The following is a 26,254-nucleotide window of genomic DNA, read 5'->3' as shown; positions in this document are numbered from 1 at the left end:
ATGTTGGGAGATGCATGGTTTCAACATCTATCTTTGTTTCCCTTTCAAAATAACAATCTTAGCAGTTTTTCCTAAAACTATTACTAGAAATTATGTAGCTGTGTATTACTTAAATATAGTCAAAAATTCATTCAAAGCCAAATTTAATCATGATTGATAGCATGAATTATTTCCTGTCTTTTCTGTGGAAAAGTTTTGAGAACATTAAAACTACTCTTCCTGTTTCCTCTTCTCATTCTTAGATCTTAAAGATTTTATATTTAAAATATATAATGCATTTCTTCTGATCTTTACAGAATGCCTTAAAATCAGCAAATGAAAAGATAATATCAGAACGCCTTACTGTAAGTGATCGTTGCTTGGCTTGGCTGGCTTACATACATTTAATTGAATTCGGCATTCTCCCAGTCAAGTTCTATGATCCAGCTAATGTCGGTCCTTCAAGGATAATGAACAAAGAACCATTTTTAATACCATGGCAAACAGTTCAAGATGTGAAGACTGATCCTGATACGCTGTTAGCTATGTTTGAAGGTAAGATTAAGGAAGTAAACTGTTCACTGCATTACTCACTTCTTACAAATCAAGAAATGTTGTTATACTTCTGGAATTTCGTGGCAGTGTGATATTGCGGTGTGGCAGTGTGATATTGCTATATTAAGCCATTGGGATTAATCCAGTGAATATTTCATCCTGATTTGGACGGAAGAGTGAGGAAAGTCTGTGTTTTGGGTACTTAACACACACAATTTTTCATGTATTGTTCAGAGCCATAGCTTTTTTCCCTAACTATGATGTTCTATCAGGATAGAGAGCAGTGGCTTGTGATAGTATGGCATTGCTTATTTTTGGAGGGTGAAGAAAGCATGAAGCCAAACTTCTGTGGTCATTCCCTCTCTTCTTCCCCTCATTCCCAATGGGATGTCTGTTGGGAAGCTACTTTCATGGAAGATTAGTGTGCTTCCTTAAGAGGCAGAGCAAAGTGCGTGTTTGTCTGCATTAGGAGTTTACTTAAACTGAGTAACTTTTTTAAAGATCTCATGAAGATACTAGAAGAAATTGAATTGATTGGTGGTGCTGCCAGAGGGAGACTTTATATTAGCGTTGTTTGTATGTCAGTACTTAGTGTTAGCTGCACCAATATTGAATTGCCAGTGAGAACGTAACTATGCTGCAGACGGTAATGCAGTGTGCAAATAAATATTCAAGCATAACCTGTAGGAGTGGATGTAGTCTGGACATAATGTGGTGTTCACTATTGGGTAACTGTATATTTCTTCTCAACATAAAAAGAGAATTAGCACATGTTAGCTTTTGGCTCGGTAGAACTGATTTCAGCAGCAATCCTGTATATACGGGAGTGTAGTTTTAAATAGACGGTGATAAGCTACCATGTGTAATGTAGCTTTAACACTTTGTTGGTAGGTTGTTTCCTCTTTAGCAGGTTTGTGTTTTTTGGTTTTGTTTTTTTTGCAGTCTTGTTTTGTTGTTTTAAATGAATGAGGGATGACACTTGAAAGACTTTTGTCATTGTCTTGGAAAACTTTGTATGCTTCTGTATTTTTGTGGTTGTTAAATTACATTTTTTGTTAAAAGTTTTGAATAACTTTGACATTACTTGAGGTCTAAGGTCTTCATTTTATTGTCGTTTTGAAGATGCGGTCAAAACATGTACTGATGAGAGCCTTGAGGGTGACAAAAGAATAGCCGTCTGCTTTCCACTCTACAGAAACATGATAGCTTTGTTGAAGCTTCTTGAAAGGTAAGTAGTTTCAAGACATTTTTAATTAGACATTTTTAACTCAACTGTGTGTCCTTGAAAACTTAACTGTTACTTTTATTTAAGGTGGGAATCTGCTGCAGAACTTTGTAGATCTTTATTGGAGCTCTGCCCTAACAACTGCCCGCTCTTGGAGAGTATGGCCACCTTGTATGTGCAGATGCAGCAGAGTGATAGTGCCTACCAAGTGTGGATTGGAGCATTTGAGAAGAATCCTCAGAATGCAGAGATCTTTTATCAGTTGTGTAAATTCCTTATTTCACAGGTAATACCACATCCCAAAACTCTTTTTGTTGGTCTTAATATTTTTTGCAATATGTACCTCTACTTTAATATAGAATTGGCAAGATTAGTGACGAGACTTAATGTAACCAAAGGAATTGTATACAGTGCTAAATCTGTAGCTCAAATTGTCCATTCTAATGCACTGTTCATCTCCTTATGCAAGAACATTAGACAGCAACAGTAAACTCTGTAGTATGTTTTCATTCTTTCTGCTACCTACTGACTGTCCCAATTAGATTTCATTCTTGAGAGAATGAAGGCGAAGGAGCATTACAGAGATAGACACTGCTAGTTATTTATTGTGCTTAAATTATTCTTGTCATCTTCAGGTTGATGTCTGATGTATTTTTTATTTAAAAAAACAAACAGGAAAGGTCAGGCAGTGTTCTTCCACTGTTACAAGATTTTGTGGGAGCTTTCTTTGAGAATACCTACCAACAGCATGATCCCATGGATCTCTTAAGGTATGTCTATAATATTATTTTCTGTTAAAATTTTGGTAATATTGGCATTTTCTTGAAAAACAAAACAGTCTAGAATTCTGCTATTAGATTGGCAGGTTTTGCTAAGACTTCAGTCAACTATGATTTGGTGTTTTCTAAGCATTATAGTTGTTTGTTTTTTATACTAAATTGTAAAAGCATAAGAATTTAAAGGTGAAACAGCTAGCAAGTTTAATTTGTGGATGTGGGGAAAAGGGAACATGATGCATGTATGCTGAAGCTTTTTTTTCCCCCGAAGTTTGGAACTTAAAACTGCATACCTTAAACTTGTTATTTAGGCAGTTGTAAAAGACCTCAATCCAGAGGTCCAGCATGCTTTTAATCAACAGATTATTGCTGAAAAGGCACAGCTTGGTAATCAGTCTGCTGAAATTCCACCTGAATTTTAGGCACCGAATTGGTTATAGTGAACCTTGCATATTTCAAAACTTCAGGAAGTCTGTCAAAGCTAACTGCCTTTCAAGGCCTTCAAAGGAAGACCTTCTTTGCTAAATCTTATGCAGATGAGACCTTGAAATCTTTTTTATCTCCAAGTTGTTAGGTTTTATTCCTGCTTGTGTTTCTTTACATTGAGTGTAGTGCTGGCAATGCAGTGTAGGTGTCTATAGGTAGATAATTGTATCATAGGTTTTGAAGTATTTTATGAGGGGCTGGGTGGGTGGTGGTGTCTGAGATATTTAACCTAGAGCCTAATACTATAAACCACTTTGTGTATAAACCATCTCTATTTTTTATGTAATGCTCTCTATATAAATCTCTATCTGGATAGAGTTAAACTAATCTCTAAGAAAAGTAGGTGAGTTCTTAATACATTCCATTAATTGAATTTTTAAACTTTTATGTTCGTGGAGGAATCTTCAATGTTAGAAGGATATTCTCCGTTACTATTACTTTTTCTCTTTTAGATATCTTCTGAATTTTCCAATGCCAATTGAATTTACAGCACCTCTCTATAAAGAACACCTTACAGATGATGTTGTAAACCAGCAAATCCCATATTTGTGGCAGATATACTGGTGAGGCTTTCTACAGCATTTCTGAGAAAAACCGCTAGTAGGTCTTAGTAAATTGAGTTTTCAATTGCAGAACACTCATTATTTGCCCAAGCATGTGTCACTTGAGGTTCTTTCAATAAATGATCTGCTAGTCCTCAGAGAAACTAACTGGCTGCTGCAAAGCATAGACAGTTTTATGCAAGTTTTATGCCGACTCCATAAGTAGCTATTTGGTTTTTCAAGTAAAGGGGCAAATACGATGCTTCAGGTGACGACTAAGGATTGCTCAGAACTCCGACACTTTCAGTTTTTAATTGATGGTCAACTTCTAAACAGGTAAAACGTGTTTCATTTCAAGATAACGCCTAAGGTTTAGATTAAGTTATCTCAATGTTAGCTTATGGTATTGTCTATGAATTCCAATTAAGTGTATGTATATATATATTTAAGAAATACTTACTTCTTTGCAAGTTTACTTACTAGATTTTAGTACTTACACAGTGGAAGTATTGTTAGAAAGACACTTGAGGTCACTGTTTCGTCATTAGTGACCTTAACTTAAACCACAGGAGAATTTGAGCTTAGGCACTTGATCCTAGAGGAAAAATGAGTGCTTTAGAAATATGTGCCTAAATTACTTCTAACACAACTTTCAAAATTCATTTCAAAGAGTAGTTGTGTTGGTTTGGTTTTGCTACACGGTAAGTGCTTAGGGATTTGGGCCTATGTATTTTTCCTCTTTATAGGTGCAGCTGGCAAAAGACATAAAAGTTGACTTTTACCAGGTGAAAATAATCTGAAATTACTAGAGCCTCAAAAGATCAAGGAACAATGTTTTGTCCAGAAACATCATTCATCTATATCTATATATAGAAAGTATAGACATCTGTCATGTGCGCACATGTATGTATGCACATATATATTTTGAGCAAAACTAGTAAATAGTTGACAGTTCTTGGAGAAAACTGGACTAGAATCAGGCACTCTGATTATGTTGCTCTAGTCAGTAGGGTTCTGTAGAAAGGTAGCTGAAACAACCCTACCCTATTTCGCATTTCTTTAGTCTTCATGCTTTTTTCTCTTATGACTTACTAGAAATCTTGGCTTTTGTTGTTAATTTACACCTTGAAATGAGGATTGATAACTGAATCTGAGGCAAAAAATGTCTCCTGTGTTTGAGGTCCTGTGTATTGTTCTGACTACATGTTTCTTTGAGGAGATGGTTTTAGTTTAGTTTTGACTATTTTTCTTTTTTTTCCTCTGACATAATCAGCATGTTTCAAACACTTAATTTTGTTGTGAGAGTTTCATGTCATTTCTCAAGTAGTCTCTTTTAATACAACTTTGAAATTTATTCTTCTGGTGCTTTCCAAATGGAAGCTCAAGACTTGTCTCCATTCTGTAGCAGTCAGAGCATCCTTAGAATAAGGATTAATAAAAGAGAGAAGGCAATGCATGCGTTACAAGAGAAGACAGTGGATAATGTTTCTATTTCAGTCAAGAATTGCATTTTAAATCGCACAGTTTCTGTATTATTTCTTACTTATGTGCAGTTGAGATTTGCTCATTGTAATACATTGACTGTTAAAGTTAGTCCATTTTGCTGCTAAACTGAAAACTCCTTTCGTGCTTCTCATGGAAGTTCTTTGTTTCTTACCCTTAATATAGAAGAGTATACACTGTGTATATAACATATCATATTTTTAAACTTTTAATATAAACAGTTTGTGCCAGTCTCTTCACACGAGTATTAGTGAAGCACTGGATGCCTACGAAGCAGCTCTTGGTGCAGTGATGCAGCAGGAAATTGTTCAGAACATCTGGCTGGAGTAAGTTCTTGAGACAAAAGTAATTTAATCTCAAAATTATTAAGTGGAAGCCACCAGAACCATTTTTTTCTTTTCTTTTTTTCCAGTTACCTTGTTTTTATCAATAGCAAAGTTGTTGGATCCAACAACAAAGTTCAAGAATTCAAGCTTTTTACTGACCTAGTGAATAGATGTCTGGTTACAGTCCCCACACGATACCCAATTCCTTTTAGTGCTGCTGATTATTGGACCAATTACGAGTTTCATAACAAGGTAAAAATGTTTCTGGGGACAGTTTTAATTAAACAAAAAGACTGATATCCTTTTAACAAGTATCTGTAATTTATTTGTCAAAATAAGTGTCAGAGCATCAGTAGCGTATGTACCCAGAGAGCTAGGAATTAGTAGAAAAAGAGATATTTGAGGAGAGTAGTGTTCCAAGCAGAAAAACACGTGGCAGTGACTTTCTGAATAAAAAGTGTGTAAGGCTAAGAGAGACTTTAATGTAAATAAATAAATTGCATGTCTTGATACTGTGTGAATACAGCTCTTAATGGCAAACTACTATTTCTTTGGTAAAAAGAAACTAGAAAGGAGAGAGAAGAGATAGTTGAGCAAGAAGAGTCAGCAGAGCTGTACTGCTGGGTGATGGAAACAGTATTGAAGCTGTCAGTTTTGATCACAAAAATTATAGTGCTTGAGAAACAGAGGAAATAGAGTAGAAAAGTAAGAGCAAGATCGAGTTGAGCCCTTCTGTAAGCTTTAATCTGTCAAGCTTTATTCTCTCTGTGAAACTCCTGGGTCCCATTTTGCTAATATCCAGTGCATTTCTTTTTATTCACTAAATACAGGCAGGAAATCTGTGGTATTAGCAACAGTATGTTGATTTATTTCTTAAATGAATTGATTTTTGTACCCCAGAGGGATAAAGTTTGTCGTTGATAAGGTTTGTAGGTGGTAACTCACTTCAGTCAGAGTGTTCATAGTTTTGTCATCCCATTATTCTTAGCAAAATTAGATAAAGTAGATTAATATTTATAATTCAAATTTTGCAGGTAATTCTTTTTTATTTGAGCTGCATTCCAAAATCTCAACATTCCAAAACCTTGGAAAGGTTTTGTTCTACTATGCCTGCTAATCCTGGACTTGCACTGAGGTATGTAAAAACACCTGTAACCAAGAGGAACAGCTGGTTAATACCACTACTGTTTTCTGTACAAGATGCACATGATTTGATTTCTAATACAAAAATAAAACTCTTCCTCTTGTTGCATGTTGCTTGAGGCACATTGTGCCTTTTGATATCATCTCAATCTTTTTCTAGTATTTGAAAGGGTTCTGTTTTATCTACAGATAGGTTATAATTACACAGGAACTATTAATAAATATGTCCATGTTGTATATGTTTACAAATGTAAATTTCAAGTGTGTAGAGAAATGTTAGATATTATATTAAAAATCTTATTGTTACTTAATATCTGTTAAAAGTATAGTTTCAACATGGAGCAAAATAAAATGGATGCATCGGTATTTAACAGTGCTACCTGAAGGTTTGATATTTATTTAGTGAAGACAGCCAATCCTTAATTCTGAAAAAATCTCAAGGGAAACAAGAGCAGTTAGAGTAAACATCGCACCGACTCTTATACAGTATTTCAGAATGTACTCATCCAGCATTAGAGAATCCGTATTTTAGCATATTCAGTTGCAGTGAACTCAGGAACATTGTACTGAGTAAGTGTTTGAGAAGACCACGAACACTTACTGTTCGTCATCAACAGGGACTCCAAAGATTTCAAAGCCAGACTTGAAAAAAATGTATGGTTGGCCACGGGTTGGGGGATGCAGGGAGAATGACACACACCTTCTGTGAGCACAGGAAGGTGAATGGCTCCGTTTTAAGTCAAGTTACAATTTTGTCTAGGTGGAGCTTACAGCTTCCTTAGGCGATGTTGATACTGTACGAAATGGGTGAGCAGAACTGTCTGCAAAGTATCTTGTAGCCATGTGACTGCGAAACTAATTAGCCTTCCTTCAAATATACAGTTACCTCACACATGCTAAAAACAGATCTTGTAATGTGCCAAGATCATATTTTCTCCGTGATTTCACGCTATGTAGTTACTCTCTGACGGTGTACTTTAACTTCTTTTTTGTTTCAAGAGCATGTTCAATCAATATTGTGTGGTGTCTTCCCTCTTTTTCCTACCCGCAACTCTTGGTTGAGATTAGGTGTAATATATTTTGTATAATGTGTATGTATCTTTGCATTGCTTTTCTGCTCCCAGTGATTAGAGCAGTGTTCCTTTCTCATGAATGCCTTTTACAGACTGCTTCTGCGATACTGGGAGGAGAGCAATGTTCAAATTCTGAAACTGCAAGCCAAGATGTTTACATATAATATCCCAACATGCCTGGCCATCTGGAAAATGTAATGCAACAGTCATACATCTGTTTTCATAGATATTGCTTTTGTTTATAAGGTTTACATCACAAAGGTAAATCTGAAATGTCCTTCAAATTGGGCTTGTGCTGGAAGTCTCTTTCATTATTTTATTATTTAAGCAGTAACTTTGTTACAGCAGAGGTACTGTCACATCTTTAAAATGAAAAACGGAATTTCCCTCTTGGGGAAACTTATGTGAATTGATATTATACAGATAAAGATGAATGATATATTTACAAGTTGCCTTTTTAATTCAACTATTGACTTCTGTCTCCCCTCTCTACCCTCCCCTTTATATATCACAATAGCAGTAATCTCCATTATCCAGTGATGCTGAACTGATCTTTTTCTTCAGTGTTTGTTCATAATGGGGAACCACTGAAATGTCTTGCTCATGTAAGGTTGTTTTTAAAAAACAGTTATTTTTATCTTTTCACTGTAGATTAACATCATTGGAAGTTAGTTTCTTCTCAAGGAATTTGTAATTCCATTGCACAGTCAGTATTCTGCCAATTATGGCATTTAAAATCATTCAAGAATAAATATTTTTGTGTGTTTCTTTTTCTCAGAGCCATTGCTGCCGAATGCTTTCTAATGGGACAAAGAGAAGTAAGTCAACACACCTTACTAAAATGAAAAATTGCAAAATTTTTTCATTCTTTCACTTTATCCAAAGAAATGGTCATTTCTTAAACCCAAGAATTCTGGATAGTTGAAATATTCTCTGTGCAAACACTGAAGCATTTGCTTCAAGTGTGAGAAAGATCTTTGTCAATCAAGGTAGAAAGGATTATATTTTTAGTACTTCTGCATACTATTTGTATCTTTCCTGTACAGGGAAGTCTATATTCCCCCACCTCCCTTCCTTTTATTTTTTGTTTAACCTGGAGGAGATGGCTAGCACTTAAAATGCAGTAGAGGGGAAAAAATACTGTTGTGCCGGAAGATAACTAATGACTACCTGCCTTTGCAATCAGTTGGAAGGGTTTTTCTGCCAGGCAAATGCGTGTAGAGAATTTGAATGGTTTCCCATGCCCCACTTACACCCCAAAGCTATCATTTCTTTTTCTCCAAAAATAATAAGCTTACTCATTGCTACTTAATGTGTGTGGGTGTGTGGGGATGTATTTTTATCCCGCTGTACGCAAATACAAGAGTTTTTTTGGCACAGCAACGGAATGAATCACTTCTCAGTTCAAACAGAATGGGTCTTCCTGGTATTGTTGCTGTCAGTCAGAATATTCTGCTTGTGGAGAGATGCTGTGTATTAGGGGGATCATGAAGACATGGGCTTGTTACTCACCACTCGTTTGTGGCATTTCTGAGCTGCTTCTCTGCTGTATCTTATTACACGTCATTCTTGCAGTGACTGGTTCTCAGCATCCTTCTCTTCTGTCAGTAGACTTTCTTTTGAAACAGTACTAAAATTTTAACTGATTCATATGTTAGATTCACATATGAAATCTTTTTTTTCCTTTTTTACTGTTTCCGTGAGTCTTTAAAAAAGAACACCCCTAAGTAGACAGTTATTTAGTTTGTAAGATCAAATAGTTCAGTCAGGAGACATCAAAGACATGGCTGTATATTCAACCTTAATTCTGTCTCTGTGTTGGTCATTTGGTGTAATCTCTAATTAGTCACAGATCCCTGCTTCAGTCATTGTATTAGATGGGCTGCATTTTAAGGCACTCCCTATAGTGAGACTGCGGACTTACAAGATCCCTGCATTATTTGGTTTTAAAATTGGAAAAATATATTTATAATTAATTGAGAAGAGAGCCTTTAAAGAATATGAACCAATTAGAATTCAGGCGTATGTAAAATATTGCAGATAACTGGAACTTCTAGTTAACAAGTAGGATATTGTTTGAATTATGATTGAGATGCTGGATATATCATCCCTGGAGAACCTGTCACTTGCTTCCTTCAGCAGATCATTTAAAGGATTGCTAAGAGATTATACAAATGTTCCACAATTTAAAATGCCAACAAACCCCTACACCAATTACTTCTTGATTGGAGCTCGTAGTTTAGATAACAGTAATTGAAGGAGGCTTGAGTAGATGCTTGGAAAAGGAGAACCAAAAAGTATAATGCAGAGATAAAATGGAAATTGCTGTAGTTGCAAAGACATACCGGTCATTAAAGCACAGATAGATGTCATAGAAAAAAAAGGGCTAGGAAACAGTGGTTTTCATTGCAGGGTCGGGATTGTATGCAATAATAAGAAAGACCTTGGAGTTGTATACAAGTGAAAGTTACTGAATAAGCTGCTGCATTCCCTGTGCATGTTCCATCCTGTGCAATGAATAAGGCAAAAATCTTTTGAAGAAAAATGTCCTCATGTAATCAATCACGTGCATACAGGGGTTAGAATTAAGGTCAGACACAAAACTTGCCTTTTCTTTCATTAGTGGCAATAATGCTTGAATTTGAAGCTATTAAAAACTGATCTAAAAATTTACTGCAACTGACTTTTGTGCTTCATATCACTCATTTTGATCTCACAACATGGTACTGACTTAATATTTGTTTTTATTTTACAGGTCCATCATTTATATCAGAGAGCTCTTCATAAGTTACCTCTATGTGCAACACTGTGGAAAGATGTAATGTTTTCTCCTTATGATTCAGTTTGAGGTTTCATATAAATTTTCTGCATATCCCATATCCTTAGATGTGGTGATGCTCAAGCTCTGGCTAAATCTTATATCTGCTTCCCCATCTCTTACAGCAACTCTTGTTTGAAGCATCAGGAGGAGGTAAAACTGATAACCTGAGAAAACTAGTTTCCAAGTGCCAAGAGGTTGGAGTCAGCCTAGATGAGCTTTTAAATTTAAACACTTGCAGAACAGAAAGCAAGAATCACTGAACACTGGGTGCAGTCAGCCATAAGTCCTGTTAAATGCCAAAATCAGTTGAATGATTCTTCAGGCTGATCTGTGCCTAAGATCTGCGTAAGGCAGATGAGTATTGCTGAGCATATCAAGTCTCCAGTCTGCTTTCCTTGAACCTGGAAACAATTAACATGACCCTCCTCTCTGGAAAAATGAACTCGCTGTCTGGCCTCGCTTCTGGGCCCTGCCAGATTCTCATAACATCATGTACGTAAGTATAGTTAATCAAAATGACAGACATTATTTTTTCATGTTTTCCTTTTATTTTCTGTTTTCTTTGTTTTGCTGTTCCTGATTCACTTGACACTCTCACTGATGCCTGAGAGATCTGTGTTTGGGGTTAATTTAATGGGCTGTGTTTACAGTAAAAAGCAAGTAGTCCACTTTGGGTTTTTCCTTTTTTAAACCTTTTTTGAGACTTTTTCATTACAGGATTTAAAACAAAAGCAGCCGCTCTTAAGGAAAGTGTAACTGCCGTGGCCACAAGTATGCTTCTTGCACTTGAAGGCTCTAAGAGGGTTGCTTACTGCCCTTTTCTGCATTGGACTCACGGCAGAGACTATTAAACTTGAAGATTAAAGAAACTATTGCAAATGCCAGTGCATCAGAACCTAAGAGTGGTCAATTATGTGCAATTTTTGTAAAGAAATTTTAATTTATAATAAAGTTTAACAGTTTAAAGTTAATATTGATCTGTTTTGTATTGGTACTACCTTGCAGCATTAGTTGTTTTTACAGAGATTTTCAATATAAGCTGACCTTATTAAAAAAACAAAACACATATATATTTTGTCCTTCTTCTTTTGATCAAAGGGTAAACAAATGTGGTTGAGCTACCGATTGTGGATATACAAAAACTACATCTATGACTTTTTTTTTCTTCCTCTTGCCTCAGGGACCCATCTATTTGTTCCATAGTGACCGTTCCTTTCAAGAATGCCATGTTGCTAAGGGAAAGTGCATTTTATATTATTTCATTTTCAGCTTTAATAAAATGAGGCCCTCTTTCCCCAGTCAGTGTGTATGTGGCAGATGATGCCCATCTACTGAACTAGTTATGGGACCGTTGACCTTGGGTTGGCTTTCTATCTGCTTTTTCATCTATGCAAAATCGTAAGAGGGTTGTGATACTTCTTCCATAGATGAATTATACAGATGCCATGAGGACAATGAACAAGTGGTCTTAACCTTTGTGAAAGTGGTTTGTGACACAACTTCTAGGAATTTTCAAAACTCTTGCTATATATAAAGTTACACATGAAGTAGCTCTCTTAAAGGAGGAAAGTGGTAAATACCTTTTTTCATCTTGGGGAAGGGAGGATGATATGTTTTAAGTCTTTTTAGATAATTTTGTTATTTAAACGTGAATTATTTAAACTTCAAACACCCAGTTCAATGGTCAAACTTTCTTACAGACTACACAACCACTATCAAAAAGCTGACCCAAGTCCATTCTTCATTGCAGTACAGTAGTATCTGACTTCTTCAAATTTGTAATACAGCTCAGAATGAAGAAAGACTATAAAACACAGTATTTAACTTTTATTAAAAAGCCTGTAAGTAGGGTAAATGTTGGCTTATACACATTGCCCTTTTTTTTTTTTTTTAAACTCTAATGGCAAACACTTTCTTTACAACACATAAATGGGTGCAATACTTGTATTGTGATTAAACAGCAGAAGAGGTGAAATGGTAAAAACAGAAAAACTTAATATGGTCAAGTCTCCAGTCAAAACTGAGTCCTTTCCCTATTGTGGTGTTCTGTTAGTTAACAAATTAAACAGACAAAAATGCTGTTTAACAGATGAGCTAGACAGTTTGCACATGAGACAAAATGGGGGGAGTGGCTGACACACCAGGGGTTGTGCTTCCATCTGCAAGCACCATGGCAGGCTGAAGAGGTGGGCTAACTAGGATCTCTTGAAGTCCAAGAAGAAGTGCAGAGTCCTGCATCTGGGGAGGAACAACCCCAGGTACCAGTGCACTCTTGGGGGCCACCCAGTTGGAAAGCAGCTTGGCAGAAAAGGGCCAAGGAGTCCTAGCAGGCACCAAGTTGAACATGAGTCAGCAACGTGCCCTTGCTGCCAAGAAGGCTCATGGTATTTTTGACTGCATTAGGCAAAGGATTGCCAGCAGGTCATGAGAGGTGACCCTTCTATTCACGTCACACCTGAAGTGCTGCGTACAGTTTTGCCCTCCCCACTATCCCCCAAGTGAAGGAGAGAGACGTGGACATACCAGTGAGAGTCCAATGCAGGGCAACCAAGATGGTGAAGGGCCTGGAGCTCCTAACCTGTGAGGAGAGGCTGAGAGAGCTGGGCCTGTTCAGCCTGGAGAAGAGGAGGCTCGGGGGGATCTTGTCAATGTGTACAAAAGGAGGGTACCAAGAGAAAGGAGCTAGTCTCTTCTGTGGTGCCCAGTGGCAGGATAAGAAGTAATGGGCACAAAATGAAATGCAAAATGTATGCCTACTACCTCCTGTAAATCTTGGTGCTCCCTAGCACCTAACTGTTGAACACTAGTCGTGGATAACTGTGGCATGGGTTTATTGGCTCTGAACATTTGGCATTGGCATCAGTTGGGTGCAGAATGGGGGTGGGTAATGCAAATCCCTACTTAGTAGACTGCACCTCGTCAGAGCAGGTCACCTAGTGATGAAGATGGCTGTACACACAACTGAGTGTGGTTCCCTCAGCCAACAGCATATGGACAGCTGGTTTGGGAATGAATCTGCAAGAGGAAGTGCTCGACTCCGTATCTGTGAGCATGGCATCCTTGTTGCCCAGCCTGTATTATACGTGCCCGTGTGTGTATACGTACATACGTATATACACTATTTCTCCTTGGTTTCCTTGCAGCATGGCCCATTGAGTCCAAGGTTGTGAACAAACTGCTCAGAGGCTATGACAGCAATTAATGGTGCAGGCCAAACTACTGCAAGTCTCAAGACAACTGATGTGTCTCATAGCACAAGAGAAGCAAAGACTTGGTAGTGATTTCTGCTCCATGAGCTGGCCATTTCCTTATCTTTAGGTGAGATAACTAACCTTATGTCCAGAACGCATCAGCGTCACTTCACTGTTTTATAGCTTAGCGTGTCCCAGCAGAGGTCTTGCAATAAAACTTACCAAACACAACAGAGCAGTAATTAAGCCCTCTTCCACATCGGATGTCAGTAAGAAGCATCTATCTGTGATCCTCTGGCTCATTAGCAATTGAATGTTAGGAGTTAAAGCTGTTGGTCTTCACAGCTAGCAAGTCATTTTGCAGCAGCATCTGGACTTTGAATTGCTGTCATTGTTCATGTAATTATACCTAGCTGGTTTATACGTCTGCTTGTAGTACTGAGTTAATGCTATTCCTACATGAATTGCATTCTGGGCTTTGATGGTAGATTCCTGGGTCACTTTATCTTACCCTTTTCATACCTCTGAGACATACTGTGAAGACAATAACAAGCTTTTTGTATTTTCTACCCAGATTACAAGCCTTAAGCAAGGAGTGGAGGGAGGGAAAACAAAGCCTTGGCTTAACTCATGATTTTTTTTTCCCACAATTTTTCCTGGTTGAGTTATATCCAAATGCAAAAATAACAATAATATAGTGATATAAAGAATAGCATTTTTTACCCTATTAAAACACACTTTCTGCTGTTCATTCATACTGACAATAGCACAGTACCTTTATATATATATTTTTCTTATTTTTACTTACATTGAGGCTGTAAGAGTTGGTACAGCTATGCATCAGAATCTGACCTGTATTTTTAACTAGATGCTGATAATTGATATTAAAGACTCCAGAACCATATTTCTCATATCTGTCAACCTGCCCACTTGTACAGGGCTGGGCTGGAGTCAATTCTTTTCGGAGCAGCTTGTATGGTGCTGTTTTAGATTTCTGACCAAATCAATGCTGATAACACAGTAATGCTTTAGTTATGGATAAACAGTGTTTTATACAGCATCAAGACCTTCCATTTCTCGGTGAATATACTGGCGGTTTTGTATGAGTTTGGGAGGGAACACAACTAGTTAGGTGACCCAAACTAACCAGAGGTAATCCGTGCCATATAATGCCATGCTCAGCAATTAAAAGGGAAAAGAGGGGGTTTAGGAAGGTTACCCATCATTTTCCTGGGTACTGGTGGTACATCAGTCTACTCATGGGAGGTAGTGATTCTCTTTGCATCACATGGTTTGTTTTCTTTCTCTCTTCTTCTTCACTTATTAAACATTTTATTACCTCAACCCACAAGTTTTCTTGCTTTTATTATTCCTTTCCTCTTTCCCATCCCTCTGGGAATGGGAGGGGAAGTGAGCTGCCTACCAAGGTTAACTCCCCACATCACAGAATCATCTAGGTTGGAAGAGACCTCCAAGATCATCTAGTCCAACCTCTGACCTAACACTAACAAGTCCTCCACTAAACCATATCACTAAGCTCTACATCTAAACGTCTTTTAAAAACCTCCAGGGATGGTGACTCCACCACCTCCCTGGGCAGCCCATTCCAATGCCTAACAACCCTTTCAGTAAAGAAGTTCTTCCTAATATCCAACCTAAACCTCCCCTGGCACAACTTTAGACCATTCCCCCTAGTCCTGTCAGCAGTCATGTGGGAGAATAGACCAACCCCCACCTCTTTACAGCCTCCTTTAAGGTACCTATACAGAGCGATAAGGTCGCCCCTGAGCCTCCTCTTCTCCAGGCTGAACAAGCCCAGCTCCCTCAGCCGCTCCTCGTAAGCCTTGTTCTCCAGACCCCTCACCAGCTTCGTTGCCCTTCTCTGGACTCTCTCGAGCACCTCCATGTCCTTCTTGTAGCGAGGGGCCCAAAACTGAACACAGTACTCAAGGTGCGGCCTCACCAGAGCCGAGTACAGGGGGACAATTGCCTCCCTAGACCTGCTGGCCACGCTGCTTCTTATGCAGGCCAGGATGCTGTTGGCCTTCTTGGCCACCTGAGCACACTGCTGGCTCATATTCAGCCGACTATCAACCAGTACTCCCAGGTCCTTCTCGGCCAGGCAGCTTTCCAGCCACTCATCTCCCAGCCTGTGGCACTGCTTGGGGTTGTTGTGCCCCAGGTGTGGGACCCGGCACTTGGCCTTGTTGAACCTCATACAGTTGACCTCAGCCCATCAGTCCAGCCTACCCAGATCCTCCTGCAGAGCCTTCCTTCCCTCGAGCAGATCAACACACGCACCTAACTTGGTGTCATCTGCAAACTTACTGAGGGTGCACTCGATCCCCTCATCCATAAAGATATTGAAGAGGACTGGCCCCAGTACTGAGCCCTGGGGGACTCCACTAGTGACCGGCCTCCAACTGGATTTAACTCCATTCACCACAACTCTTTGGGCCCAGCTATCCAGCCAGTTTCTAACCCAATGAAGCGTATGCCAGTCCAAGCCATGAGGAATTACTAGCCACTCCACTGCTTTCACTTTTCATCCCAAGCTAGGTGTCTGTACGGAAGCTAGAATCACAGGAACGTGGGTGGTGGTGGGTGGGACGACCTCATCGTTCCTCTATGGGTATGTCACGGTAGTTAGTATGCCGTATACCTAGAGAGGCTGGTGAAGTATGGGCTGGGTGAGCAGAGTGTGAGGTAGATCAAAAACAAGCTCCAAAGTGAAAAGAGGAGGTGGAAGTGTCCACTTACCTGAAGAGCACAACAGAGCACAAAGCCCTTTACAGTTATTTTTCTATGATACAGTCTTGTATGTATACAGTGTCCAACTGTATGCCTGGATCCAATTCCACAAAGCCCAAGGTTAATATTATGTGGACAGTGAAAAACTGAGTGTATTTCTGTCTAATTGGGAAGCATTCATTACATTCTCTCTCCCTCCTCCCCTCCCACCCCCAACTTTTGATTGTAAATGTCACCAAAAATCTTGCCCAGCCTTGAAAATTATCTGTAATTATCACCTGGAGCCTGGGATTAAAATCTTCGGAAGGATTAATCATTATTTTCCAGTCCTAAGAGTCTGAAGAATAACAACATGTTGAGAAAAAAATCCAATGAGAAATAGCAGAGGCCATCCTGGCTGTCTTTTCCTCATCATTTTCTAATTTGAGGAAGGAACTTATGTCCCTGATGTGGCCTTAAGATACTTAAAACTCTTCATTGTCACTGCAGTTGCTATCACAGTTGTAGCATTCAAAATCCAAGGAAGCTGCAACTCTCTACATAACTTTTTCCTTCTGAAATACACACTTAGATGGTGAATAAAATGCGGGAGCCCTTCACTCAGAGAGACTCTGGCCTCTAGTGAGGAGGACAGATAGAAACTATGTGCCATAAAGGGGAAGCAATCACATAAAGCTTCCTCCCAGAAGCAGGTAAACGGTCAGTGAAGGAAGAAAAGCGTCACAAAATAAAAATCTCTTCCTTGCAGAAGCTGGTTTCAGTGTGTTCCTGACAACCACCTGGTCTGGGCCTCTGTTCTTTTGCTCTTTTCTAGCAATTTTGCACATTGACTGTTTTTGGTTTTCCTTTGGTTTGTAAAGACCATCTCAAAGCTTTGGAAACCATTGAGACAGATTATATTACTCAAATTATTTAATAAGGCAGAACTGAATTAATTTTCTAATAGAAGGGAAAAAAAAATAAACTATTCCTTGAGTTGCCCATCACTGTATCTCTGGGACAAGTTCACGTCCACAAGGCTCTGGAATGAGTACCTGCATCTGCCCCTTGGAAGCTGGTCAGACCCTGACTGGGTGCCATTCTCCTTAGCAGGTCAATTGAGTTCATGTCCCATGATCTGTCATTCAGAATTGTAAAGCAACAACATTTCTGATTTATTGGAATAAATAAGTCTGACCACCAAAATTTATGTCACGGAACAATTCAGCTGAGGGATGAGCGCATCAGTCATCTGATCAGCTTAGTAGGATTCTGAGCAGACTCCTTCCTTGGAAGCACACCTGGATCGACAATGTCTTGGTGGCATTTGGCTACAAGGTAATAAATTGGTGGGTTACGTATCTGGTGAAAAAAACTGTTAGCTGAGTATCTCTACCTACTTTTGCTAACATTTAAGATATTCTAGTTATATCTCCATCCTGCAATGGAAGTATAATTGTAGGTGTGGAGATACTCCTAACTAGCTTAGGTAGAGTACAAATGAAGATGTAGCAGCATCAACTTCAATATTTTTCAGTAACTTTCAAATCCATTAGAATTTTGAAGTGGATTACTGAGGCAGTTAGACTGCCTAGAAATAGATGAACTCTATCTTATCTGAGAAATCTAGACTAAACCCAGCAGATGTCCTTACACATCCTGCCATTTCACTGGGGACCAACCTACCCGTGGTCAGGAATGAGATGAGGGCAGAAGAGGGCTGTTTTCCAGAGTCTGTTGGTATTTCATCACAGGGGATTTCTGTTGCTCTGAAGAGTGCACGAGTGTTAGCTTATCTGTATCTGCAAGGTGGCTTCATGTTTCCAAGAAACCCAAGATCAAAACTGGGCCTAAAATAGAATATAGATGTTAACTGCTGCTTTTCTTTTTTATTGCACACTACAATTTGTTGTTGTCCTACCTGAGTAGCTGATAGTAAAGCAGAGTGTGGCTTGTAATTGAAACTTAACCTTGTAAAATTGTTGGCAATGTATTATCTGTGTGACTGTTTGCCAACAGGAGCATAAAATCCAATCATAAAGTCTGCAGTACTGCACCTGGGATCCTGGCAGAAGTGACTGTATCATCACTCAGTAAAATGTTTACAAAGAGTAAACAGGAGGAAGCCTTTCAGTGCAGACAGCAGGGTCTGATCTAGCAAAAAATAGCATAGAAGACGCAATGATGCTGTCACACAAGTGATTTGCATCAAAGAGTCTGAGCTGGGGAAAATGCTGCATTTTTGAAAAGGAAAATGATTTTCAGTTTATTTCTCACAGCACATGATGGCCACAGGTGGTCTGTGAGGAACCTTTGCTCTTTGAGATGACATTTGAATTCTGTCACTGCTTTTTATTTCTGTGACAACTGTTGATCTGGGTCTCATTTGTGTCCTTTTTAGTTAGGTTAGTCCTTTTTCCATCACTTCAAGAAAACCCCATGGCTGAGGAAACATGGCTGGGGAACTTCTAAATACAGGTCTTGAAAGCAATGATGTTTTCTCTTGTATTGACAAGAGTTAATGCAGCGTGAATGGAAAGGCAGAAGAACTGCTCTTACAAACTTGCTTGAAGAAGTTTTAGTTATGATGATGTGATGTGGGAATAGCCCAAGTGCTCCTGCTCAGCCCCTGCTCACTGTAATCACATCTGCCTTTCCCATCAACTTGCATCTTTCCCTCTTGAGGCCTCCTTCCCCCTCCAAAAATCTTCTGTGAACTTCCTTTCTCTTCCCGATGCGTTGTTAATGCACCATTTTCTGCCTGAAGAGGTTGGTTAGATTTTGGTAGGAGTTGCATTGCTGGAAGGTCACCACCAGGGCCTGCACAGTTCAGACCTCTGGGAAGTCAGGAGAAGCCAAGCTCTGTCTAATCACCTTTTCTTGGGACAGCAGGAGGAGCAGTGTGCAGTCCTTACATGGCCCCCTAGGTAGTCCTACAAGACTGAAGCATGATTTCAGAAGGGCACTAGCACTAAGCTGCGCAATTACAGGTACAATATACCATCATTCTAAAAATCCTTGAGGGAGCATCAAAAAAACCTGTCTACATAGAGGACAAACACAGTGGTTTTAATCTCTGCCTGTGTTACTATAAAAGAGAGGTTAATATCTGTGCCTCAAACTAGCCCTTGGTGCTCCCAGTCAGTAGGACTAGTCAATGCCGTCTGTGAGGATCACCCAGTACAGACTCAGAAAGCTACGGTAAACTTCAGAGTGTACAGATCAGAGCTTTGAGATCATATATTGCACTGGAAACAGCCGTTTGTAACAGCATCCAGAATCCCCTGTCCACCAGTGAGGTTCTCAGACTTTACTGGAGGTGGTGTGGGTTCTATTATTGAGAGGATTTCGTTGGTCTGTGTGATGCATTCCTGTCGACCTGAAACCAGAGGCTTTCTTGGTGCATTACAGTGCTCCCTACAGCTCAGACATACAATAAAAGCTTTGTTAACTATATGGGGCACTAACTGGGAGAATATTTTGGAGATGGCCCATAGCATATCTTCTGCTCATTTGTAGAAGCTGAACGTGGGAAACTTGCACCCTTGCACCAATTTTGTTAGGACTGCAAAGATCTTTTGCTCCTTCTTTTTACAGTGTGTCTATTTGCCCCAGCTGAGCAATGTCTGGGGGACTGGCATGTGGCACTTGTACACCAACAGAGGAGTAGTTCTGGCTTGGAGAATAGAAAGTCCTGCTTCCATGTGCTTTCTAGTTGTAAAGCCCCAGTATAATCTGATGGATTGTCTGGAGAACAGTGTGGAGACATGAAGATATTGCACCATAAATAATGTAAGCTGATATAAAATTGCAAGAGAGGAGATAATAATATGACCAGTGTAATTCATCTGGAAGGTAAAAAGTCAATGCTTTTGCCTGAGATCAGCATATGAGTGGGTCAATGTCTATAAAGTGCCAATGAACACAAGGCTTGTTTTTTCACCACTTAATTCAGCACAATCCTTCTACAGTGCTATGTTGAGTCGTTTTTGCAGGCCCTGTGCCAGAGCTTTATCAGATCAACCTAGATCAAAGGTTAGGCTTGATTATTATATTTGTATATCTTTCCGCTTTTTTTTTTTTCTTTTTTTCTGTCCAATTCTACTAAGCAATCCAAAGGCTTTAAGCTATGAAAAGCTTTTGTTGAAGTGGAGCAATGAAAACATTTGTTTCAGCTTGGCCTGCTCTCACCCAGTGTGCAGATGGGTGGAGAACACGGAGGTACTGTACCGGGGCTGGGCTCACTCCCTGTACTGCACGCTCTGGTTTCTGAGGTGGTGGAGGTCCATGTGGCTGCTCAGAAAATGGTCCACAGAAACCTTTTGGCCCATGCATCATCTGCTCCAGGTATTTGGTGAATTAATATGGACCAGATGCTGTTCCCACTGTGTTTTATGGACAAGACCACTCTGTTTTGAGGGAAAGAAGAACTGGAGGGAATGTGAGTATGTGGACCTGGATTATGTGCTGAGGGCAGAGGATAGCCCTGTTCTGTTTAACTCACACACAGGCATAGCCACTGCACCTGGAGGCACGAGTCAGGTCCTGTGCTGGTGCTGTGGAGCCAGAGGAGCTCAGAAAGCCCAGCACTGAGGCTGGAGACTCCTGGATTTTGTCTGGATGGAGCCGGGGTCCTGGCGGTCCCAAGTGCCCAAACTGCTGAAGACAGGGTCCCAAATCCTTTTCTCGGGGACAGCAAGAGGCAGCAGCTGGGCCTCTGGCACCACCTGAGCGCTCTCACAGCTGCGGCTCCACAGCGCAGCTCTCATCTGCTGTCCTTCAGGTCCCCTGAGCCGGAGTGAAATATCGTCCTTCTCCGGGCTGTAGCGATTAAAGAACAAGTATGTAAACAGTCTGCAGGGTGAAAGAGGGGGTGCTTACTTAATAAAGTGATCATTTTTCCATATGGCTCCTAGAAAATGTGGTGGTGATGGCAATGAAGACCTCAGCTTGAATGAGCGGTCAAGCGTGTGCAGACTGTGAGATACTCCAGGATGATTTCACTCCTGAAGAGTGCAAGTTTCTTGTGGTGCATCCCTACTGCAATTCCCCCGCTTTGCACGCTTGCTGGACTGCAGGTTTTAGTTTGTGCACGTGGGCTGGGAGATTGGTACAAGCACATGCCACACTGGGCTGCAGTATTTACTGTTTTCTTGACTTCCCCAGGACACTTTCTAAAGTCCCACCTGCTTTCAGATTTTGGAATCAGGAGCTGTAACACTTCTGCAGGTTCAAGATATCCCTGCCCAGATTCCCAGACTTCCAATACCCTGGATTTAAAGCTTACTTTTTCAGATAGCTGAAGCAAACAGGCAGGTGCTTTTATTTATTTATTTTTAATAGAACGATGAATGTATAGATCTGAATAACAGTTATTCCCAGTGGACTTCATTTTCTCTATTTCCTGCCCACTCTTCTGTGCAGATCTGAGAGTCCCCTTTGCATGATTTCCCAGTCTCCCCACATTAATTTGTTTTCCAAGATCTGCTTGGCTGGGCTCTGTTTTCTGTGCCCTTGGCTTTCCTGCCATCACTTTGCTTACAGTGGCTGATGAGATGCTTTTCTCCAATAATTCCAGAGACCTTTGATCAATTTTATCTGTTGTTCTCTTCATTGATGACTTCCTTTCTGAAGGTCAGACTTTTTTACCATGGTTGGCATCTGCCTTGCTGATCAAAGATGCTGTGTTTCAGATGGAAAACCATCGAAGCCTATGAGAATCCCATCACCATCCTCGTGCTCGTCTCCTCCTCCACCAGCGCGGGAGAGCCTGGGAGCATCTCCTGCACCAGAAGTCCCCAAATCTGCACAGGGAGTCTCCTCCTCAAACTGTCCTCATGGGGTTTCTGGAAGAAGGATGACTCCACGAACCAGAACCTGAGAAGGGAAATAATTACTGATGTTTCACAACAGCAGCAAGGCATGCGTGGGCACACGGCGGCACCAGGTGCCTGGCAAAACAGGACTTTGGTTGGCCCTGGCTGCCGGTGGCCTCAGATCCGCATCTCTGATGGGAGAAGCAAACGCCTGAGTATTGCGCAGCAGGACAAAGCAAGAAATCAAGGTTTCTAATAGGATGTCTGGGAATACTCGCTTAACAAGTGTCGTCCTCTGTCTGTCATCTGTCATACAAATTCTGCTTCTGGTCATGTTACACTCGCAGGTCCCTCGGGGCAAACCTTTCCTGTAACGCTTTCTCAAGCCTCCCTTGCAAATAAACCCAGGGCACATTCCTGCTACCTTATTAAAAGTTCTGTGACATTGTTATCTAAAATCTTGTTCACATTAAAAAAATATTAGGTTTTTAAAAGGTGATGGCTTAATTTTCAGTATGTGTCCCTCTCCAGAATCTTTTAATGGCTGGTTAATATCAGGCTGGCAGCCTAAACTTCTGAGTCATAAATTTGAAACTTCTAAATTTTTTCCTTATGACAGAGGTATTTGGGGTAGAAAATCTGAATGACACGAAAGAGAAATTTGCCAGGGAGCTCTATGGGGGGAAATAGAGCTGAACAATCTTTTTCTAATTATCCTAATAGAGTGCCATTATCAGGAATTCTCTGTGTTCCATTGGGAAAGAAAGTTATGTTAATAGAAAACAAAGATATTTGATCCTTCATAGATCAAAGCACTTTTATGATGCTGCTCTCATTATGAAAGGCTCTTGGTGTAAGAATGGAGCTTTCTGGACAATGGCTCTATTGTTTGTCACTTATTTACCTTTTAAGAAAATCAGACCTAGGGTATCATTTATGAGGTCCCAGATTTGATGAGAAATTCTTCACTCTACCATAAAGTAACAGTTTTTAAGGCTGCGCTGTTGTTTACTGCCTACAAATGTGAGAGGTTCCACTGTGCAAAAAAAAAAAAAAAAAAAATTAAAATATATATACATATTTGGTGTGGAAATAAAAACTTGCTGAAATGCGCTGAAGTGCAGAAGGTCCCAGCAAAGCCTCTGCATTCCACACTAGAAAAGCCTGTGGGCTTTCTTACCCATTTTTTTCTTTCTATTTGTGCTTGCTTATGTTTAGAGTTTAGCCCTGTGAGCTTCCAAGCAGCATTTTTCTTCTGTATTTATACAGCACTTAGAGCAGTGGGATGCTGGTCCATGACCAAAGCTCCTGAGTGCTCTCCTAACACAGATAATAATAAAAGTAGAGAGAGATCAATACTGAGAACAGTTCACTTATGGCTCACAAAATGTATTTCTTACAGCTGTAAATCCCTCCAAGCAGGGGACAAGTGTTTAAAGACTTGGAAAACCCTACACACACCAGCAGTGTTGTGTCAAGCATAATGTCAAGAGTATGGGGAAAGGAGAGAGAGAATGTTATTCCAAAAAAAAAAGAAAAAAGAAAGAAAAGCCTGTCAATTCTTGTAGGTGCAAAAGAAGCACTCAGGGACAGAACTCAATACTTAATACTGGTAATTTACTGATTCCTATTTTCCTATTTAAGTGAATAGAAGAAAAAAAGTGAATTTTGAATAGCTTGTCAGTTCACTCAACACCCGATGAACTCAATAAAACGCAATGATTTATTTTTTTGTTTGTTTGCTACTGTCACTTATATAAAGGTGTTTTTTTTCAGGTGTTTCTCATTTCAGGTATTTCTGCATGAATATCTTTATCTGTTTTTCTTGGACTGATGCTCCACAAATATCTGTGGATGCATTTAAGTCTCTGTTTAAGGCTGGAGACCTTTCGTCCCCCTTTGCAATCCAAACAAATAGCACTGTCTAGTCCTCCCTTGCATGTGCAGTCTGCCCACTACTACTTCAGTTTCCTGTTGCTGCTTTTTGGATTGAGGCCCTTTGTGACTCTGAGATTTTGTAAGCGTTTTTGCTTCGGCTCCTTCAAAAGTTTCTTTTCACGTGCTTCTTCCAAGAGTCGAATGCCACCTTAGAGACGGGCCAGTTTCCATTAAGTACTCGTGGTACTTTTAAGCCCAGAGCAAGGAGTGTTTGGGACCTTCAGTAGCAAATCTGCTTGTTCAGGAGGCTGTGGAGGCTGCACCCTGTCCAGGAGGTGGCATTTCCTGGGGCAGGTGTTTCGGCACCGCTCACTGCATGGACAAATCCTCCAACACTAGATTTGGGGCTGGAGAGCAGGGGCACGTTCTCTGAAGAAGCCTACTCCAAAGTAATATTTCTCTGACCCACGGCCTCCATTTTCGTAAGGTAACTGCATGACCCTTCTGTCCCTTGGTGACATTATGGAGTTTCCAGTCTGTTCTGACTTTGCCTCCTTGCCAGCTATTACAGTGAAATGTTATTTTTCACTTGCAGAGCATATTGCCTCTTTGTCTTCGTGATAACGAACACACGCCAGCTCTGTTGCAGGTGTTCCTAGATATGATTCCACCCTGTGTACTTTATTGCCTTACATCAGCTCAGCAAGAATGTCATTGTCCCTCAGATACGAGGAACTCCCTCCCAGTGTCTCAGGGCTTGGTGTCTTTAGTTCCCCATGTCCTCCAGCATAGGATACGTCCCTCTGGATGGAGAAGCCCACTTGGGCAGGCAGGCCGAGTGGGGATGGGGCTCCAGGGGAGCAGAAGCTTCATGTCTGTTCAAAATACAAGGCTGGCAAATCTCACAGAGAAAGCTTATGTGTCCAAGTGATGGTAAGCGGCTCAATTGCCACACATTATATCAAAGAAGAGGCATACAGAGCAGGTTGCTCCTTCCGTTTGGGAGATGGTGGAATTGAAGGACTGATACCTAGGAAGCGAGGCTGTGTATTGAATCACTTGGTGTGCCAAATTTCGAGTGGATAAACTACACACTTCTTGTATCGTACCTGAGATCTACTGCCACGTTCTCACAAGACAGCAGGATCAGTTCTGGGAGCAGGATTCATTTCATGCAGAACTCTTTGCTTTCCTCCTCAGCAGGAAGCAACCACCATCGAGGTGTCTGCTGTGGGGGCTGGAGGTGGTGGTGGGCTTGTCCTGAGGTGGGCAGGGACCTCAGAGAAGTGCTCCACCTCCACCAGTGAAACAAAAGGGCCCTTCTGGGATGATTCTGTGCAGGACCCTACATTAGGGACTCCTCTCCAGAAGGGCTTTTTAGTCCTTATAGACTGTGGAGGGACCCGAAAGGGGACGGTGGACACTGCCCCTGTCACCACCGCTCCCTGCTGCAGGAAGGCCGAGCATAGGCCTCCAGGCACATGCTGAGGCTGCGTCGTGGCCTGCAATATTTAAGCTTTTGTAATGCATGCCTTCTTGTGCAAATGGCACTGTTTGCACATAAAATGCAAACAATTTGAAAACACATGCCACACCAGAAAATCCCCCCTGCTAGTTTGAACATGTTCCTCACCTCTTTCCCTCGAGGTCAGTGCGCCCAGGCGTAACGCTGCAGAAAAGCCAGGCTGTCGCTCAGCCCCAGCCCCTTGCTGGCTCCCCATGTCACACAGCTGGGCACAGGGCTGTGACCTGTCCCTTCGGGACCCTTGATGGGTCTCATGTTCCAAAGCCCATTCCTGATCTTCAGCCTGGGGATGTGGTTTGGCTTCTCGGTGTGTTACGCCCCCCTCCTGCCACGCATCACCTTCCCTAGCTCTTTGCATTCCTGAGATACAGACCCTCCCAGTCACCATCTCATGGATTTAGTCGCTGTTCTCTGAGCTCATCCACACTGGCAACACCTTTCAGCTGAGGGAAGGTCCCTTCCCTCAATGAGCACGACATTGCAGAGGCTATTCCTCACGGGCCGTGCAGCGGCAGGCAAAGCTCTTGGGCAACCGGCCAGCTCCAGCCTCAGACGTTTCTGCATGTGTGAACCACAATTCCTTCAGTCTTCTCCTTCACCTGCTGCTGCTTTTTGAAGGTAACACGTCTGTACTTCTACTTTTTTAATGCTAATCAAGGGATTTTTTGTTCTAAGTGTATTTAAT

At 40.7% G+C, this 26,254-nt stretch overlaps 1 protein-coding gene across 4 annotated transcripts in view; it reads left to right on the top strand.

Moving 5' to 3' along the window:
• ZFC3H1 (zinc finger C3H1-type containing) overlaps positions 1–11,400 on the top strand; it is a 39,554-nt gene extending 28,154 nt beyond the window's left edge. For 2 of the 4 annotated variants that reach the window (XM_080583015.1, XM_080583014.1), the window contains exons 24-35: positions 297–534; positions 1,657–1,762; positions 1,847–2,045; positions 2,435–2,529; positions 3,474–3,584; positions 5,288–5,392; positions 5,479–5,644; positions 6,427–6,527; positions 7,701–7,802; positions 8,387–8,426; positions 10,364–10,426; positions 10,552–11,400. In XM_080583015.1, the coding sequence (XP_080439141.1) occupies positions 297–534; positions 1,657–1,762; positions 1,847–2,045; positions 2,435–2,529; positions 3,474–3,584; positions 5,288–5,392; positions 5,479–5,644; positions 6,427–6,527; positions 7,701–7,802; positions 8,387–8,426; positions 10,364–10,426; positions 10,552–10,689 (1,464 nt within the window). In that variant the 3' untranslated portion in view covers positions 10,690–11,400. Of the gene's footprint in view, positions 1–296; positions 535–1,656; positions 1,763–1,846; positions 2,046–2,434; positions 2,530–3,473; positions 3,585–5,287; positions 5,393–5,478; positions 5,645–6,426; positions 6,528–7,700; positions 7,870–8,386; positions 8,427–10,363; positions 10,458–10,551 lie in introns of those variants that run through there. The other 2 variants (XM_080583016.1, XR_013947678.1) reach the window with 2 other exon arrangements.
• Positions 11,401–26,254: the final 14,854 nt, after the last annotated feature.

This window comes from Anser brachyrhynchus (assembly GCF_964034855.1).
Source record: "Anser brachyrhynchus genome assembly, chromosome: 1".
Classification (NCBI taxonomy): Eukaryota; Metazoa; Chordata; class Aves; order Anseriformes; family Anatidae; genus Anser; species Anser brachyrhynchus.
This window is presented reverse-complemented; position numbering and strand designations above follow the sequence as displayed.